This window comes from Rattus norvegicus, chromosome 8 (genome assembly GCF_036323735.1).
Source record: "Rattus norvegicus strain BN/NHsdMcwi chromosome 8, GRCr8, whole genome shotgun sequence".
NCBI lineage: Eukaryota > Metazoa > Chordata > Mammalia > Rodentia > Muridae > Rattus > Rattus norvegicus.
This window is the reverse complement of record NC_086026.1, coordinates 114725204-114741893: the sequence shown is the minus strand read 5'-3', so window position 1 is coordinate 114741893 and position 16690 is coordinate 114725204. Positions and strand designations below refer to the sequence as shown.

At 45.2% G+C, this 16690-nt stretch overlaps 1 protein-coding gene across 14 annotated transcripts in view; it reads left to right on the top strand.

The window, feature by feature from the left end:
* Window positions 1–16690, top strand: part of Nek11 (NIMA-related kinase 11) — a 259233-nt gene that overhangs the window by 163349 nt on the left and 79194 nt on the right. For all 14 annotated transcript variants that reach the window (NM_001413824.1, XM_017595687.3, XM_039081562.2 and 11 more), the window contains one exon: window positions 8460–8620. In NM_001413824.1, the coding sequence (NP_001400753.1) occupies window positions 8460–8620 (161 nt within the window). The remainder of the gene's footprint in view (window positions 1–8459; window positions 8621–16690) is intronic.

Below are 16690 nucleotides of genomic sequence, written 5' to 3'. Positions count from 1 at the left end.
GCTCTGTTGGCAATGAGCGGTCACTGGTGTTGGTATTTTCGGCAAGATTTGCAGCCCACTGTGTAAGACCATGGAGGTGTGAGATGGGAAGTTTTGCAGAACTGGTTGCTAAAACCTATATGGGCCGTGCACTTCTCCCTCAGCCTATAAGTGTGTGCATGCCACTGGAGCCTCCCCCCATCCTCCACTGGACTGTACATCAGTCTAAATCGTTCCTCAGTCAATGTGCTGCAGCACCAGTCCCACTAAATGTTACAGTGATTGAAAATTGCAATCCCTTCCCACAGGCCCAGAAAGGGGCTCTTTGTAATGAAATACAGAGGCAGCAGCCATTTGGAGTGTGGAATAACTGCCTCTCTGGGACTTCCGCAATGGCCCCACAGTGTCAGTAAAAGGCAGTAAAAGGCAGGCTCACCAAGAGAAGAAATGATGGCCTCCTTTATTGCAGGGAGCCCTTCATTCTCTGGGGCTTCTGAACCCAGTGAGTAATTCTAATGGCTGATGTCAGGAACTGGGACACCCTGCGAATGGTCTTAGGCCTGATGAGTCACCAACAGCCCGGATGAACCACCCCCTGGTTCACAGCAGGGGAGAGACGGTTTACAGAAACTGAAAACCAAAAATAAACATTAGCTTGAAGTTTAGAAATTGATTAAAAAAAATCTTTTCTAAATCATCAAAGTTTTGGAGTCTTTTTCTTCAGGTTGTGTAGGCAAAGTTGTGGGCTATCCAGGGGTGAGACATTGAGTACCCCATGGGCTATGGAGAGAATGAAGGATGAGGGTTAGGGGAACACTTTAGCTATGATGGAGTATACCAGACAGGCTATTTCTCTCTGGGGAGTGTTTGTCTCTAACTGTTCCGTCTCTCTATCAGCGCCTTTATCTACCGATAATGATTCGGCCCACATGTCAGCTAGATATCTGCTCTGGGCAGACAGCAGAAGCATCTAGAAAAACCCACACTGTAGGGTAACTTTGGCTGAGGCCTTGAATTTGATGGGTCTGTGGGATGGGGCTATAAAGTTTAATATGGAAATGTCTAAGACAGCAGCTCTGTCTTAGCGTTCAATTGCTGTGAAGAGACACCATGACCATGGCAATTCTCATAAAGGAAAATATTAACTGGGGCTGGTTCCCAGTCCCATGAGGTTCGTCCATGAGTCATGGCGGACTGCATGGCATCACACAGGCAGGAATGTGCTCGAGATGCAGCTGAGCTCTACATCCAGATCATCAGGCAGCAGGAGGAGCAAGACTCTGGGTCTGGTTCGAGCATTTAAAAGCCAAACACTTACTCTAATAAGGCCACACCTATACCAACAAGGCCAAGCCTCCTAATCTCTGTCAAGTATCATCTCTCTGTTATGACCACACATTTCCTGTGCATTTCTTTAAAGTGAGCATTTCATTTGTCACGATTCTTTTTTCTTTTTTTTCGGAGCTGGGGACCGAACCCAGGGCCTTGCGCTTGCTAGGCAAGCGCTCTACCACTGAGCTAAATCCCCAACCCATGACCACACATTTAACTATTTGAGCCTGTGTAGGCCATTACTATTCAAACTGCCACACTGTTGTCACCAACGCTCGGGATGGTCAACTCACAAGGACTTTTCTCTACTTTGTCTAACAGTTTGGGAAAGTTCAGCCTGTGGCCAATTCTTTCTGTCGTGGTTTGGGACCCGTGGTGAGTCAGCACATTATATTGGAAACACACGACAGGGCTATTTATCCCATGGCAAGAGAGGGAAAGGGAAAGGAAGAGACCATGGAACCACTGTGTCCTTGGGAATATGCCTTCAGTGCCCTGAAATCTGTCAACAGAATCCTGCATACTAAAACTCCACTGCTTTCTATTAACTTGATGGGTTGGGACCAAGCCTTCGATGCTCAGACTTTCAAGGGACATTTAATATCAAAACTACAATATCTGACAGATAAATTCAGAGCATGCAAAAGAAAAGATGGGGTGGGGTTGGTGCTCCAGTAGCACCTTCCTCTTTCCTCACCCTCCAATGACGCTTCTGAGAGCCTTTGAATGGGATGCCATGATGCAGTTCATAAGCCCATACCTTTTAGAGATCTTTGGACTCTTTTATTCAAAAAGTTGTGAGTATCTCCCTTGACCCAACGTGGAGGTGCACAGCAACCAAGATAAGCATGGATTCTGTCCCCCTGGCTCATACATTATCAGAGAAAGTATTTTAATTTGAACAGACTTTAAGTGACAGTTTTGTATGGAATTGTAGTGCGTATTGGGCTCACCCGGAGGGGTTGTTGAAACACATTATGGTACTGGGGATTGAACTGAGAGCCCTGCACGAGGTAGGTGAGTATTATACCATTGAGCCCCATCCCCAGCACACATTGTACTAGTTAAATAGGTCAGGGTGGGTGATGGGCTTAGAACTTGTATTCCTGGTGAGATCCAAGGTGCTGCTACTCTTTGTAGAAGACATACCAGTGGCTGGAATCACTTGGGATAATGATAGACGGGCAGGTGGAGGTTATCCTTCTGAATATCTGTGCTTGGGCTAATGAGACGGCTCAGAGGGTAAAGCGTTTGCTTTGCAATGTGAGGATCAGACTTTGGATCTTCAGCACCTGCATAAAAGCCACGCAGGCAAAGTGTCTGCCTGTAATCTCAGCGCTGCAAACGTGGAAACAGAAAGATCCCCAAGACAAGCTAGCTAGAGTTAGGCTAGCTGAGCCACTCAACTCTAGCGTCAGCAAAAAGAAGCAGGGAACACACGCATTCACGCACGCACGCACGCACGCATTTACAGAAGGCTATTCCCTGATTTAGTCTGAAACAACATACAGGAAAACTAGCTCTTTAAGAAAAGTTCTATACTGTCTATCTGATTAGAAGTACAAAGAGCTGGTCCAACAATACATGAAATAACAGAAGCTTTTATCTAACTCATCACCTCTATGCCAGTTTCTCCTCCAGTGTGACGGTCTTACTTTTCCGAGTTGGCAGCATCGTTGCAAGTGCAGAATCCTGGGCCTTACCCAAATCTGCTGAATTGGAAATGCTGGAGGGAGCATTGTTTTAACTGGAGGCCTCGATGGCTCTCATGCACCTGCAAATCTGGCCCATCTGAGATAGAGAAGTGAGAGCTGGCTTGAGTCTGGATGAGGCCCTGGCACTCACTGTTCCCAGCTCCTGTGAGACAATCTCCTGGCATAAGTAAGAGTCAGGTTTGCTTTCAAACCAGAGCCCCACCCCGTATCGCTCAGTGTCCTTCGGAGCCTCTGGGGGACAGTCATGGGATTTTAGCAGCAAAGATGAACGCTGCTTATTCACTGTAAAATGGCACTGACCCAGAATCTGGGGTTCAGGCTGTTTACTTTCTAGCTCGTGGCTCATGCGTCTGTGTGACCTTTCTCTGGAATTAGCCCGAGCCTTCACTTTCCTTATCTAAGGCAATGGTCAAAAAGAGAGCATCTGGTCTAATTGAAGACTCGATACAACCATCAACAGAATAGTTGTGAACGTGCCTTTGACATTGCACAGTGCTGTGCATAACCTGAGCTGCTCACCGTTCACATCTGTATTCCTGATCACAAAGTAGCAACTGTCCCATTGGTTATATCGCCATAGACATCAGGAGCAATTGAGGCCACAAATAGCACGGCTTCAACTTCTCTGAAGTAGTTGGCTTCTGCTCGTGGTTTGCTTTAGCATACAAAGAGTGGAGGGGATGTAGGGCTAGGATAGAATCACATGCCCTTTATTAAAGTGATTTTGTGTATCATAAGGTACTTTTATTTGAGTAGTTGTTATCAGTTATGGCCCCTGGACCAGCAGCATCCAGCTCAGCTTGGAACTTTATAGAAAAGAAAATTGCGGGACTGGAGGAATGGTTCAGTGATCAAGAGTACTTGTCCGTCTTGCCCAAAGTATCCAAATTCAGATCTTTGCACCCAGATTGTGTGGTTCAAAACGAAGTGTAACTCCAGCTCCAAAGTATCTAGTGCTTTTGGTCTTGGAAGTTATCTGTGCATGTATGCACACTCAAGTGGAGAGAGAGAGAGAGAGAGAGAGAGAGAGAGAGAGAGAGAGAGAGAGAAATACTCTCATGTTCTACCCAGAAGTACCAAATCAGCATTTGAGGGGGCAGGGGTTGGAACCTAGCACTGTGTACTAATTAACAAGTCCTATAGGTGACCCTAGTACCCTGTCATCTTAAAAAGAATTTGTTTAGGTCTTGACTGAAGTATCTGGCAAAGGCCACCCTTTCTGTGGAACTAGATAACTTCTTTTTTCCTCAAGTATGGATTTGCGACACTGTTCACAAGCTTGGACAGCCATTATTGGATTCCTTCATAAGAATGCCCTGTCACTGCCCACCAACACAGGAGAAATCTGGAATGTGTCTGTTATGAGGCTGACTTCAGGGTGTGAGGAAATTAAAGCTATTTATCACAGTCTGTTTTTCCCTCAGTGACAGGAGAAATGAGCCTTAGCTGAACAAGGCTTTAAATTGGGCTTGCTACAGAAAAACATGCAGCTTGACAAACACACTTGGATCAGGCTTACATTTGTTTTGATTTTCCCGTTTGAAAACAGTTCCATTTCTCAGCAGTACCAAGGTAATGCAGTGTGCTCAATAGACACTGGAGATGGAGCCATCCCAGACTGCCCCATGAGTCAGGTATGGGGAGCATAAGTCTTGACCCTTGGTCACTCTCTCCTTGTTAGATCATAGGTTCAAGCGGGGAAAGATACTAAGGCTCTTTGTACACAGTGAACCTTGTTATGGGAGGAGGGAGATGGCCTCGTTTGTGAGAAAAGATGTCTTGAGTTGTACAGGCATGACCTGCCCAGCTACACAGAAACACACACTCTTCATCTGAGTATTGTTTACCATCAAAACAGTCAATAACCACAACAAAGACCATACAACCTAGGAAGCCTACAGTTTGACTAGCAAGCCTTCCACGCCCATGCCCTTCTGAGCCGTCTGAAGGGAACTTAGAGGCCCTCATGGAGCAGAAGAGTGATGAGACAGAATAAAGTGCTCATGGATTTCTGTGGAGGCCAGCACAAAGGAAACCAATGGGACATCATTCCGCACTGTGCCTTTAGTCAGTTCCGAAGACCTATACAGGCTGATTAGACTTAGAATAAAGAACATTTCACATTTAGTACATAACTGTGATTGTCTGACATATTTCCTCCTGATGTTGGGTATTAATAAGCAAAAGCAAAATGTTGGCCACACTGCATAGCGTCTGATAGCAGCTGATGTTCATTGAGTAAAATACCATAACATGGTACCTAAGACCTTGTTTCTGTTAGCCTAGTGATTGGCCACAATAACCCCAGAGGCAGATAATCATCTGTGGCTTATAGGTGAGAAAACCAAAATGCACAAAGTTAAATTGGTTCCCAGTGTTGCAGAGTCATTGTTAGCCTTGAAGAACATTCAGATCTTGACGCAGAAGCTAGCATTCTAAACCATTGTGTTTCAAGCCACGCATTGAAAAGTCACTTTTTGTGAGTTGCAAGGATCTTTTTGAAATACTGACTAGAACAGCAAACACTAAAGAGCTACTTGTAGTTTGAGTGGCTAAGTCTTTATTCCTGAAATGTGTGTCTTGTTCCTACAGGTTTTAAGTGTGTACACAAATATAAACACACTCTTGCAAACTGGCCAATGATGTAAGTCTGCCGTACTCTGTCACACTCAAGTTTGAAAGCAAATGAGGGAAAGGGGAGATGAAACAGAGGAGAGCAGAGGGAGAAGAAATGAGAACACGAATGAGTAAATGGCAGTAAAAAGTGGCAGAGAGACAGCGGAAGGAAGGAAGGTAGAGGAGCCAATGAGAGAACAGACAAGTCTGAAAGAGAGATAGAGGTTCTGGGTTAGGTGGGGAAGGAGCAGAGGAGGAAGTTATGTGGGAGGCAAGTAATGTGGTTGTCAGATGTAATTGTCATCTGAGAAGCTCACTGTTAAATAAGCTCACCCTTTGTCTTAGTCAGGGTTCCTATCCCTGCACAAAACATCATGACCAAGAAGCAAGCTGGGGAGGAAAGGGTTTATTCAGCTTACCCTTCCACATTGCTGTTCATCACCAAAGGAAGTCAGGACTGGAACTCAAGCAGGTCAGGAAGCAGGAGCTGATGCAGAGGCCATGGAGGGATGCTGCTTACTGGCTTGCTTCCCCTGCCTCGCTCAGCTTGCTCTCTTATAGAACCCAGGACTACCAGCCCAGGGACAGCACCACCCACAATGGGCCCTCCCAGTCTTGATCACTAGCTGAGAAAATGCCTTACAGCTGGATCTTTTGGATGTTTTTCCTCAAGGGAGGCTCCTTTCTCTGTGAAACTCCAGCTTGTGTCTACTTGACACACAAAACCAGCCAGTACACCCTTTCTAGCTCCTTCTGGACTCTGGCTGGCTGGTTCAACTCAGCTGTTTTGGCCCAAAGTCCTCTCCAAGCTGACTAATTCAAAACTAATTCAAAGCAGCTTCTCTTTGCCTCTGACTGAATTGCTCTGCTTGGCCTCAAACTAACTATGGCAATCTCTTCTAATCTTCTGCTCCTTCTCATTCCCTGGCTTGTTCTGTCTCTGTAAAACTGCCCAAGTAAAACTGATCTCTCTCTCTCCCTCTCCCTCTCCCTCTCCCTCTCCCCCTCCCTCTCCCTCTCCCTCTCCCTCTCTCTCTCTCGCTCTCTCTATCTCTATCTCTATCTCTATCTCTATCTTCATCCCCCATTTCTCTGCACTGCTCTTTTAAGTAGCCTTTCTTTCCTGAGAGTTGGGTGTATTCTATCTGACTTATTGTTACATCTTTCTCTGATTCATCACTTTGTCTGCTCAATCAGAAGTCACTTTTATAGATAGATAGATAGATAGATAGATAGATAGATAGATAGATAGATAGATGTAGATGATACAGGGCTAGGATTAAATGACAGTGTGTATAAGTACCACCCTAGGAACTGTCAAAAGCTGTTAGAAATATATGTAATTTTTGTCATTGAGCTAATTTTAACCCACTGTATAGCCTCTTGTGTTTTGCAACAAAAGCACAGATAGCAAGAAGAATATAAAGTTTTCCTTTTGGGAGCTGACCTGATGGCTCATGAACTGACTTTGCTGGCTTGCTTATGAACTGACTTTGATTCCCAGGTCCCACATGGTGTAAGGAGAGAGCTGTCTCCCACAAGAAGTCCTCTCACCCCACATGCACACAGCTGTGTCCTTAAAACGTCTTATTTGCTGGACAAGTCTACAGTCCATATTCTATTTCAAAGGATTCTACAGTCAGTTAATGGAAGGCCCACTTTTTACAGGTGTGCAAGCTTAGTGGAAGTTCTGTTAACATTTCCTTGTATTCAGTTAGATATTTTCATAAGCAGCTTATTAGGGTGTCTACAAGTCACATGACTAGAATACCCTTATATAGTTTTACTGAGAAAAACAGAGCTCTGTAAATGTAAGCATCTTGCCCAGAATTTTATATACAAGCAGGCAGAAGTTGCATCAAACTGTGATTTTCTGACCCTAAATGATACATTTCCCCACCAGAGAGAACAAAATAGCAATGAGTTTAAAAATAGTGCCCTGTGTTGCAACTAAGACCAATAATTCTGTTTGTAAATCGGAATGCTGCAAAGCCTAACTTGGCTGAAGTAGAGTGTCCCATCACGTGATTTCTTCCTCTCAATCAAAGACATTTCTTGATTGTTAGTTGCCATTAGTAAATTAGACTGTCCATTGCTGCTTCCCCATAGCCCACCCTTGACCTTTCTCTGTTGATATTGTTGTGTGTGCCAACTCTGCTTTAGTCAGAAGAGATACTATACCAAGTATCTTGGGTAGTGGTACCAGCTTCCAGGGTACACAGATAATCATCCCCTTTCTTTTTGCTTTTAAATAAATGGTCTGTGTGGGTGTGGGTATAGCCCACGAGAGCAAACTCCATTTGAAAAGCCTAAATCCATAGCCTGTTAGAAAAGAATTGTGATGTCTTCCCCAGTTTGGCCAAATGTCATTGTTATATATCTTACCCATGTTGTTTTATCATGAGATACTGATTTTTTTAAAAAAGAAACTTCTAGAATATTAGCACAACCTTCGTGCCACTGTCTCAGCTACAAACTTTTCTGAGTTGCATAACAGGGCCCTGCTCTGGTTTCTCATCTTTGTTTTTCTCCTGACTCCCTTTATTTTTAATAAGGACTCATGTAAAAGCTGCAAAGGAGATCATTTACTCCTGCCTTGTGGTTTTGTTCTCCTAACTTCAAAGGTTGGCGTCCCTCTTTCTACTGGTTTAATTTCGCTGAGTGATGAGTGTATCCAGCAGACAGTTTCAGGAAGGGGAGAATCAGCACTGTACTCCAAGGAAGCTTTTCCAGTGCCAATCTCTGAAGATGTGCGAGGTCCTAGCTCACCCTGCTATCACTTCCATGACTGTGAGTGTTGTTTATTTTCTATTTCAGAGATCCCAGAAGACCCGCTTGTTGCTGAACAATATTATGCTGATGTATTTGATTCCTGTTCTGAAGACAGTGGGGAGCAGGAGGAAGAAATGGCATTTTCAGAAGCAGGGGGAGACATGAGAGAGGAGGGATCCCCACCTACATACAGAACAAACCAACAGGTACCCCCTCCCGCTCTGGCCAGAAGAGATGTAGCTGTCCGCGGTGCTGAACGGATTCTGGACTCAGGCTAAGAAAGCGCAGAGGGAGCGAGCGGTCTTGAACCTGGAGTTGGGGTCAGGTTGCTCAGGACTACTAGGGTCTTTCTAATGGCTTGATGTAAAATCTTTTCTTTCAATGGGCAGGGGCAGGTAGAACTATGAGACTCTGATCAGGACCCTGTTTAGAGGGGAGGGGCTAGGCTAGTCAGTGCAGGAGAGCAGATTCACACACACTGCAGTGCCTGCTTGCTGAGGAGGGCTTCCATATGCCCAGTAAGTGCCGAAAGTCTCTCTCACAGGCGGAGTGGTTTTTTTGTTTGTTTGTTTTTTTGATTTTTATCATTTTCCAGCCTATAATCAGATTTTGGTTTGTTTTAAAATTTTGATGTAAGTACAGATTTATAAAGACTGATTCCATTCTGGAGTTAAAATTTGGAAGTTCGAATGTTAGGAAATGTTCTTTATAGCTTTGTGCAGCCTCTGAGGAGCTCTCATCACATGCTGCACTGGGTCTCTCTGCATAGATGCTCTAGTCGTAGAACTTCTTAATTAGAAAGACTGAGCTAGAGTAGGTCTAATAAGATAAGAAATGGCCCTGCTTTGCCCCTTTCCTTTTGATTTTTGGAGTTGAAATAAAGTTGTATACAAGCAATTCACCTGTTTTTATTGAAAGAACTTCTCACCGTTTAGCCCAGGCTACACCAGCATTGAACTTTCAACTTTCTGATTTATCTCCAAGTGCTGGGATTTCAGGAATGCACACCCATGACTAGGCACTGAGCCTTTCTTAATAAGCACTAAACAATCCAGCATAACATTAAATAAAACTCACACAGAATGTCTTCCGAGTTCTGTAGACCAAGAGAGGAAGGGAGATGCCTCCAAGAATGTGTAAGAGTAGACCCAAGCTCAGACTGGAGAAATAGCTCAGTGGTTATGAGTGGTTATGAGTGCTTGCTGTCCTTGCAGAGGACCTGGGTGTAGTTCCCAGCACCAACATGGCAGCTCACATCTGTATCTGTAATGCAAGCTGTATATCAATTCTAATGAATCTGATGCCCCCTTCTGGCTTCTGCTGGCACCAGACATGCATGCACTCAGTGCACAGATATACACGCAGGCAAAACACACACATAAAGTAAAATAAGTAAGTACTTTTAAAAAATGATCATCAAGCAAAGGAAAAAGCTAAGAGAAAGAGAAAGCATAGGAGAAATAAATGACTTATACGGGAGGGGAGGGGCCAAGAAGAATTAGCAAAAATGCAGGACAAAAGAAAGGAGGGATCCCAGATGGCACAATATAAATATTCCGTATGCCCATTCCTTTTTCTCCCAGGAGCCTCTGGGAAAAAGATACCTGGCACTAAAACTTAAAAATAGAATTTCCGTTTGTTTCTGGACCAGCACTACAAATAGTTGAAAGATATATTGCCATCATAGTGCATTAATCTCACCCCGTGCCTGTGGTTGGAAAACATGGCATACAAAATGAATACCCAGTCTCTGTTCAGGTCGTCAAGGGGCAAACTCTGATTTACGGAGGGTATCATATTAAATAGTTTTAAACGAAACAGCCCCAATTCAGAAATACATTGGAATAAAATCTCAGGCAAACACCACCTGAGTCAAGAACCAGAGCCCTGCCAGCCCCAGAGCTCCTGCCTCCAGCCAGCTGTTCCGCTAATCCATCTCAGGAAGTCAGGCGGCCTGGAAACGAGTGTAGCCTTGCCGCTTATATGGGGTGATGTTAACTTGTCTGAATCCCTGACCTTGACTGTCCTCCAATGTCCTGACCCATAGCATGAGAGAAGTGGTGCCTACTCACAGGAGAGCAGAGGAAGCCGTCAGTTTAAAGCACTTCAGATCATAATTGTGTATTTAAACACTTAGTAACTTAGCCGTTGTTATAAAAATGACCTAGTTACCTTGATTATTCTAATGGACTGACTAAATGTCATGGTTGCAATATTTCAAAAAATTCTTTCTTCTTTTCTCAATGCCAATGATAAATAGAAGGGATTTTGCTTTCTGGGCTGTGTATATGCCACATGTTATATGATCAACTGTGATTAATTTTAAGTCTGTTGTGGCAAGATGTTCTGCCCCTGAGACTCATGTTGTCTTATTTGGGCAATGAAACTGGGTCCCTAAGAGAAAAGTGGCTCGCCTACAGTGACACAGATATGGAGCGATCAGAGCTGTGACCGAGAGTCAGTGGTCACAGCCTATTCCTGCTCGGCAAGCCATAACAACATGGTGTGACAGAGACGGAAGTGGGGGTGATAATATTGAAATCTGTGACTGAGACACATAGCCACAGCTGCACTACAATCTAGTATTAGCTTGCTATGGTTTCTTTTCAGAGATGGTGGGTATGGCTGTGATGCACACCTTCCCCTTCTTGTGCGAATCTTGTATCAGCAATACACAGCTTGCGCTTCAGAGCGCAGGGCTGGTACCCCAGTCACTCTTCACTTTGTGAAGTGTGTGAAGCTCCCAGCCATCTCTGGAGTTGCCCCTTTGCTTGCCAGATTTTCCCTTGTAATGGTTTGAATAGGGTTGCCCACATGAATTCATGGGCGTGAATGCTTAGCCATAGGGAGTGGCGCTCCTGGGTGAGCCTTGTTGGAGGAAGTGTGTCACTGTGAAGTTGAGCTTTGAAGTCTCCTATGTTCAAGCTACACCGAGTTTGGCACGGTCTTCTGCTGCCTGTGGATATAGAACTCTTGGCTCCTTCTCCAGCACCATGTCTGCCTCACATTGCCTTACTTCCCGCCATGATGATAATGGATTAAACCTCTGAAACTTTATGCCAGTCCCAATTAAATGTTTTGCTTTATAAAAGTTACCTTGGTCATGATGTCTCTTCACAGCGATAAACTCTAACTAGGACAGGACTTGGTGCTTAGGCCTGGGTATTGCTGTGATAAACCTAACCATGTTTTTGTTTGAAGGATTTAGACTTGGGGACTTTGTGTTAAGGATGCAGTAGAATGCTTTAATCACTGTTTAATGGGCCAGGCTAGAAGAAGGATGGGAGACAGTGGCGCTGAGGGTGATTTGAATGGGAGGAATCATGTTTAGGAGCTTTCAAAGGAGAATTTTAGTGGGATGCCTGGAGATCCTTCTTGTGATATTTTGGTGAAGAATGTGGCTGCTTTTTGTAAAAAGTAAATCTGCCTGAGACTAAATTGAAGAGGATTAGACTAATTTCATGAGCAGAGGAGATTCCAGCTATGTTCTGTCGTCATTAACGACCAGGCTGATAAAGATCTATAATGAAAGGGGCACCAGGAAGAATGGAGCTAAATCCTGCGTTCAAGGCGACAAACAGATTAAAGAAAAGCCAGGTATTAAATGAAATAAAGGGAGTGGTGACTTCCAGGCAAGACCCCACCCAGCTAAGCTTCCACTTTGTGGAAAGAGAGAAAAATTTAGATCCAGGCATGGTGTTACGTGCCTTTAATCCCAGCACTCCAGGGGCAGGAGTAGGAGAATCTCTGAGTTCAAGACCGGCCTAGTCTACAGAGCAAGTTCCAGGACAGCCAAGCTTAAGTAATGAGGGAAACCACCAAAGACAGAAAGCTGGTGGAGATGGAATTGAACAAAGGGGCCATATTACAGCCCCAGCAAGCAGCAGAACTTGGTAGCTTCATCCATGTAGTTCTGGCTTTTGGGTCAAGAATAAAAGAATGGGGTTATAGAATCTCCCTATGTAACTAAGAAAACTCATTGAGGCCAGGTGTGTGATATGACATGGATCTCCCTGCATGGAGGCTTAGAAAGGTCATTGTGTGAAGCTCTGAAGGTGAAACCTGGAGACCCCAAGAGGCTGGAGATGCCAAAGCTGTGGGATGCCTACCAAGGAAAACTGCTAACAAGAAGTGGAACCAGCCCAAGAGAAAGAAGTGAGTCAAAGTCAACAAAGCTGAAATGTATGGAAGATGTAAAGAGCTTTTTGACATCAGACAGGAGAGCAGAGTTTGGAGTTTGCCCAGCTTGTTTACAGTCTTTGGTCCAGGATTTCCTCTCTGTGCTCCCTTCCCTATATTTTGGAGCAGGGACTGTATGAATCTCAAGAGACACTTGGCCTCTGGACTTTTAAACATTGTTGAGACGATAGACCATGGTAAAATTTGAAGTTGGACTAAATGTGTTTTGTATTATGCTATGGCTACAAGCCTATGGGGGCCAGGGAGTGGAATATGGTCCTTTGAATAGGTATGGCCCTCATAGACCCATGTGTTTGAATGTTTGGCCCATAGGGAGTGCATTATTAGGAGGTATGGCCTTGTTGAGGGAAGTATGTCACTGAAGGTAGCTTTGAAGTCAAGATACTCCCAGCCTGCCACACAGTCTCCTTATGCTGCAGATCAAGATGTAGAATGCTCAGTTCCTTTCCAAACACCATGTCTTTCTATACACTGTCATGTTTCCAGTCACAGTCATAATGGACTGTTGGAACCTCTGAGAATGTCAGCCAGCCCCAGTTAAATGCTTTCCTTTATAAGAGTTCCCTTGGTCACGGTATCTCTTCACCACAATGAAATCCTACTTAAGATAGCCCTTGAACCCATGGACTCTGTGCATAGCCAGATCCAAGCTGATTCTTCTTCCATATTTTGATGTAAGAAGTGCTTTCTGGGAGAAAATCAGCCACAGGCTTCTTCGTGATTTATTGTTGGGTTCTTTGAGCCAACCCTGCTGTTCTTTAAGCAGCCTTGCCTCGGAAGCCGTTTTACAAAACACCTAATTACTGTCATTTCTCCACTGTGCTAAGTAAAGCATCAATAATGCCTTTATCACAAGCCATTATACCACTGATGGCTCCTCTGTGAAGTCCGTGGTCACCAAATTGAAACGTCCTCTTAGATCTCAGGAGAGTGGAGTTTACAGCTGTCATCACAACAGGTCCTCTTTGGCAGCTGTGGGACTTGTCACTGACGGGTAGTCCGTGTGTTCTCACAGACATGCCCAAGGGCTTCAGGCTGATGTAAGGAATTATTAATTCTGCCTGCCCCTTACTGCCCGGACCATCATCACCTCTCCAAAACCAATAAATGGCCCAGGACACTGGTAAAAATACACTAGGTGGAAAATAATGACTCGGCCCACAACTCTGTCAGGAAAGGCCCTGTGTAATGAAGGCTTCCACCTAAGGTTTCCTTTAAAGGCTCCCGGGACTATCATATTCTCTCTTCCTGAGATGAGGGGTATAGGGCCTGCTTTTCCAAGCTAACATGGAAGTCCCCAGTTTGGGGGTGAGGAGTTGGCGTTCTCCCAGCTCATTGTGGCCCGAGGACAAGCTGATAATGCAGTGATACAGGGTGGTAAGGGTCGGGGTTCCTCCGGGGACACTGGGTCCAGGTTATCGTGAAGGTTACTACTGCAGGCTTTTGCATTGGGAGAGCCAAGTGGTTTAATGAGTTCTTGTGTATCACACTGATTGTGGCTAATACTCTTGGAATCCTGACTTTATGGTCAGTACTTTATATTCTGGGCTAATGCAAGTCCTCTGGGAACGATGGCAGAGTGGGACAGGATCAGAGATGGGAGGGAGATGCCTGTGGAGTAGGTTATGAGGGCCTCGGATTATGGGCCATCTCTGAGGGAGGAAGAGATGGAAAAGGAAAGAAATGAGGGAGAAAGGGAAGGAAGGAAGCATGAATTGAGCATACAGTTTTGGGAAGGGCTTGGCCAGGCTGGCAGGGCACACAGGGCACACAGGGCACACAGGGCACACAGGGCACACAGGGCACACAGGGCACAATGGGCAGGCCCTAGTGCCCCATCTGAGCCCTCACTGTCTGGAGGCTCAGGAGTCTGTCTTTTGACCCCTGTGACGAATCCTGATAACTGTGATGAATCGTGTAACTGGGGTGTGAGCTCACTATGCTCACCACAGGTAAATTATTTCATTCTCGTATTAACCCTCTCATGGGAGGACTAAGACTCTGCTGGCAGATTTTCAGTAAGGGGGCAGACAAAAGTGAAGGAGACCGTGAGGGCAGAAGAGAGGAAAGGGGCAAGTCTGCCTCAGATTTCAGGGAAAGGGTTAGAACCCTGGAAGAAAATGGGAAGAAAATGTGACTCTAAACCCAGATTTCTCTGTCCCCTTCTAGTTCCCAAGAGTCTGTCTGCTTGCAGATCTCTCACTGGCTGAATTTCTGCCAAAGACTAGAGTGTTCAGAGATAGGATTTTCCCCGGTATATACCCCAGTGTAAGTCAATCATTTTTCATGGTGCTGAACAGAAAGCAGTGAAGGATGTTAATTTTTCAGTATGTGCTGCATTTAACACCCAGGTCCTTGAAAGATGAGACAATTGTGATATTTCAACTTTTCATACGAGGAAACAGGTTTGAAGGGTGACAAATAAGATGCCCTCCTGCAGTAGGCACTGTTTCCACAGGCTCTGCTCTACCTGGGAGTGGCCGTCCCTGGTCTGTCGCTCAGGATGGAGGAAATGGCAGGCAGTAGAATTGAATAGTCAAAGGGCTGGCGAGACCCGCTCATTATATAGAATTCCCGAGCTATATACAAGGCATATCTAATGCCTGTTCTGGGAGAAATGCGGAGTTGTGTAAAGTAAAGAAGCCCTACTCTCTTCCTGCTGAGGGATTTGCAATTATCGTCCAGTGTGCTTTTAAAATGGAAGCTACTAGAACTTTTAAACATCAGTAGTGATACTGCTTTATCTTCTAGTTTAAAATCATGTCAATAATGACCCAATTTATTCAACTGCACACTCAGGAGGAAACACGTTTTGCCCTGCATTGACCTTAGAATTCATCATCATTTCTAAGAAGTGGCCTGTCCTGCTATTGCAGGCGATTGAACTATTTCTTTCCCTTAACCCCACCAGTGTGTCTTAGGCTATTAAGCAGTCAGACCCTCAAAAGCATAACGTGTATGATCAGAGGGGTGTGCCTTTTGTGCGGGCTAACTGCCCTCAGCTTTAGTGAGTGTCGTTCGGTGGAGGGATGCCCCACTTTCCCCTCCCGTGCTGTCTGAGCCTTGTTACCTTCTTTTCCTTTCTTATCCCCTGTTCCATGAAGGTGCAGCTCAGTGCTGACCACCATGGAATCCCCAGACCTCGCTGAGAGAGGCTGCTCTTGGAGCTGGGCATGGAAGGCTTGCTGCAGAAGTTAGTAAACGAGAAGTAAAGGAGATGCTAAGAGTGTAAAGACAGCACCAAAATGCTTGAAAATGGATGGTGATGTAATGACTTCAAATCACGCTTCAAACACAGGGCCAAGTCGCTGCTCGCTCCATGGGGTTTAAGTGAGGATCCAGCTAGAACTGGACTTGAGACTGTCCATCTGCCATGAGTAAATGTGTAGCACAAGGTCTTCCTTTGGGGATTTGGAAAGTCCCCTTTTGTCCCAATAACCTCCCTTAAATCATTGGCCTTTTTTCCTAGACTATTGGGCATGTGTTATATAAAGAGACAAAGCCATTATAGAGCCAGCAGAGGGATTGACTGGAATGCCTCCATCCACATGCTGCTCCTCCAGGAATGGGGCGTGGCAGAGAGTCAGTACCAGCAGCTCCAAGGAAGTCTATGCCTGCCACGGATATCATGCCATCTATCCACTTTTTTTTGCTTCTTCTCTCTTTGCATTAATCCAAAACATCTTACAAGTTCTGTGGCTCTATACCACGAATGTCTCTAAAACTCTGAAGTACCCGTAAGCCCCAATATGCAGGGAACCGGGGCACTGATAGGAGACACCTGTAGGTGAGGGCTTCAACAATACAGAGTGAACACGGCCATAACATGAAGTGTGGACACAGTGACAGCCATGTGTCAGAAGTTCTGGATTCCAAGGAGGCATTTACTGTCAGAGCCAGGAGCTCTGGTTTGCTGTTTGAGTTTCGATGATATGACTCTGTGCACCTGTCACTACATGTACATCAGGACAGAAGGCAGCCTCAATGGTGAGCTGGGAGCCGAGATCTCAGCCTCCTAATTTTGTGGCAGCCCCAACAGAAGTACCATGAGCTCTGTCCTCTGGCCCTGGGTAGCA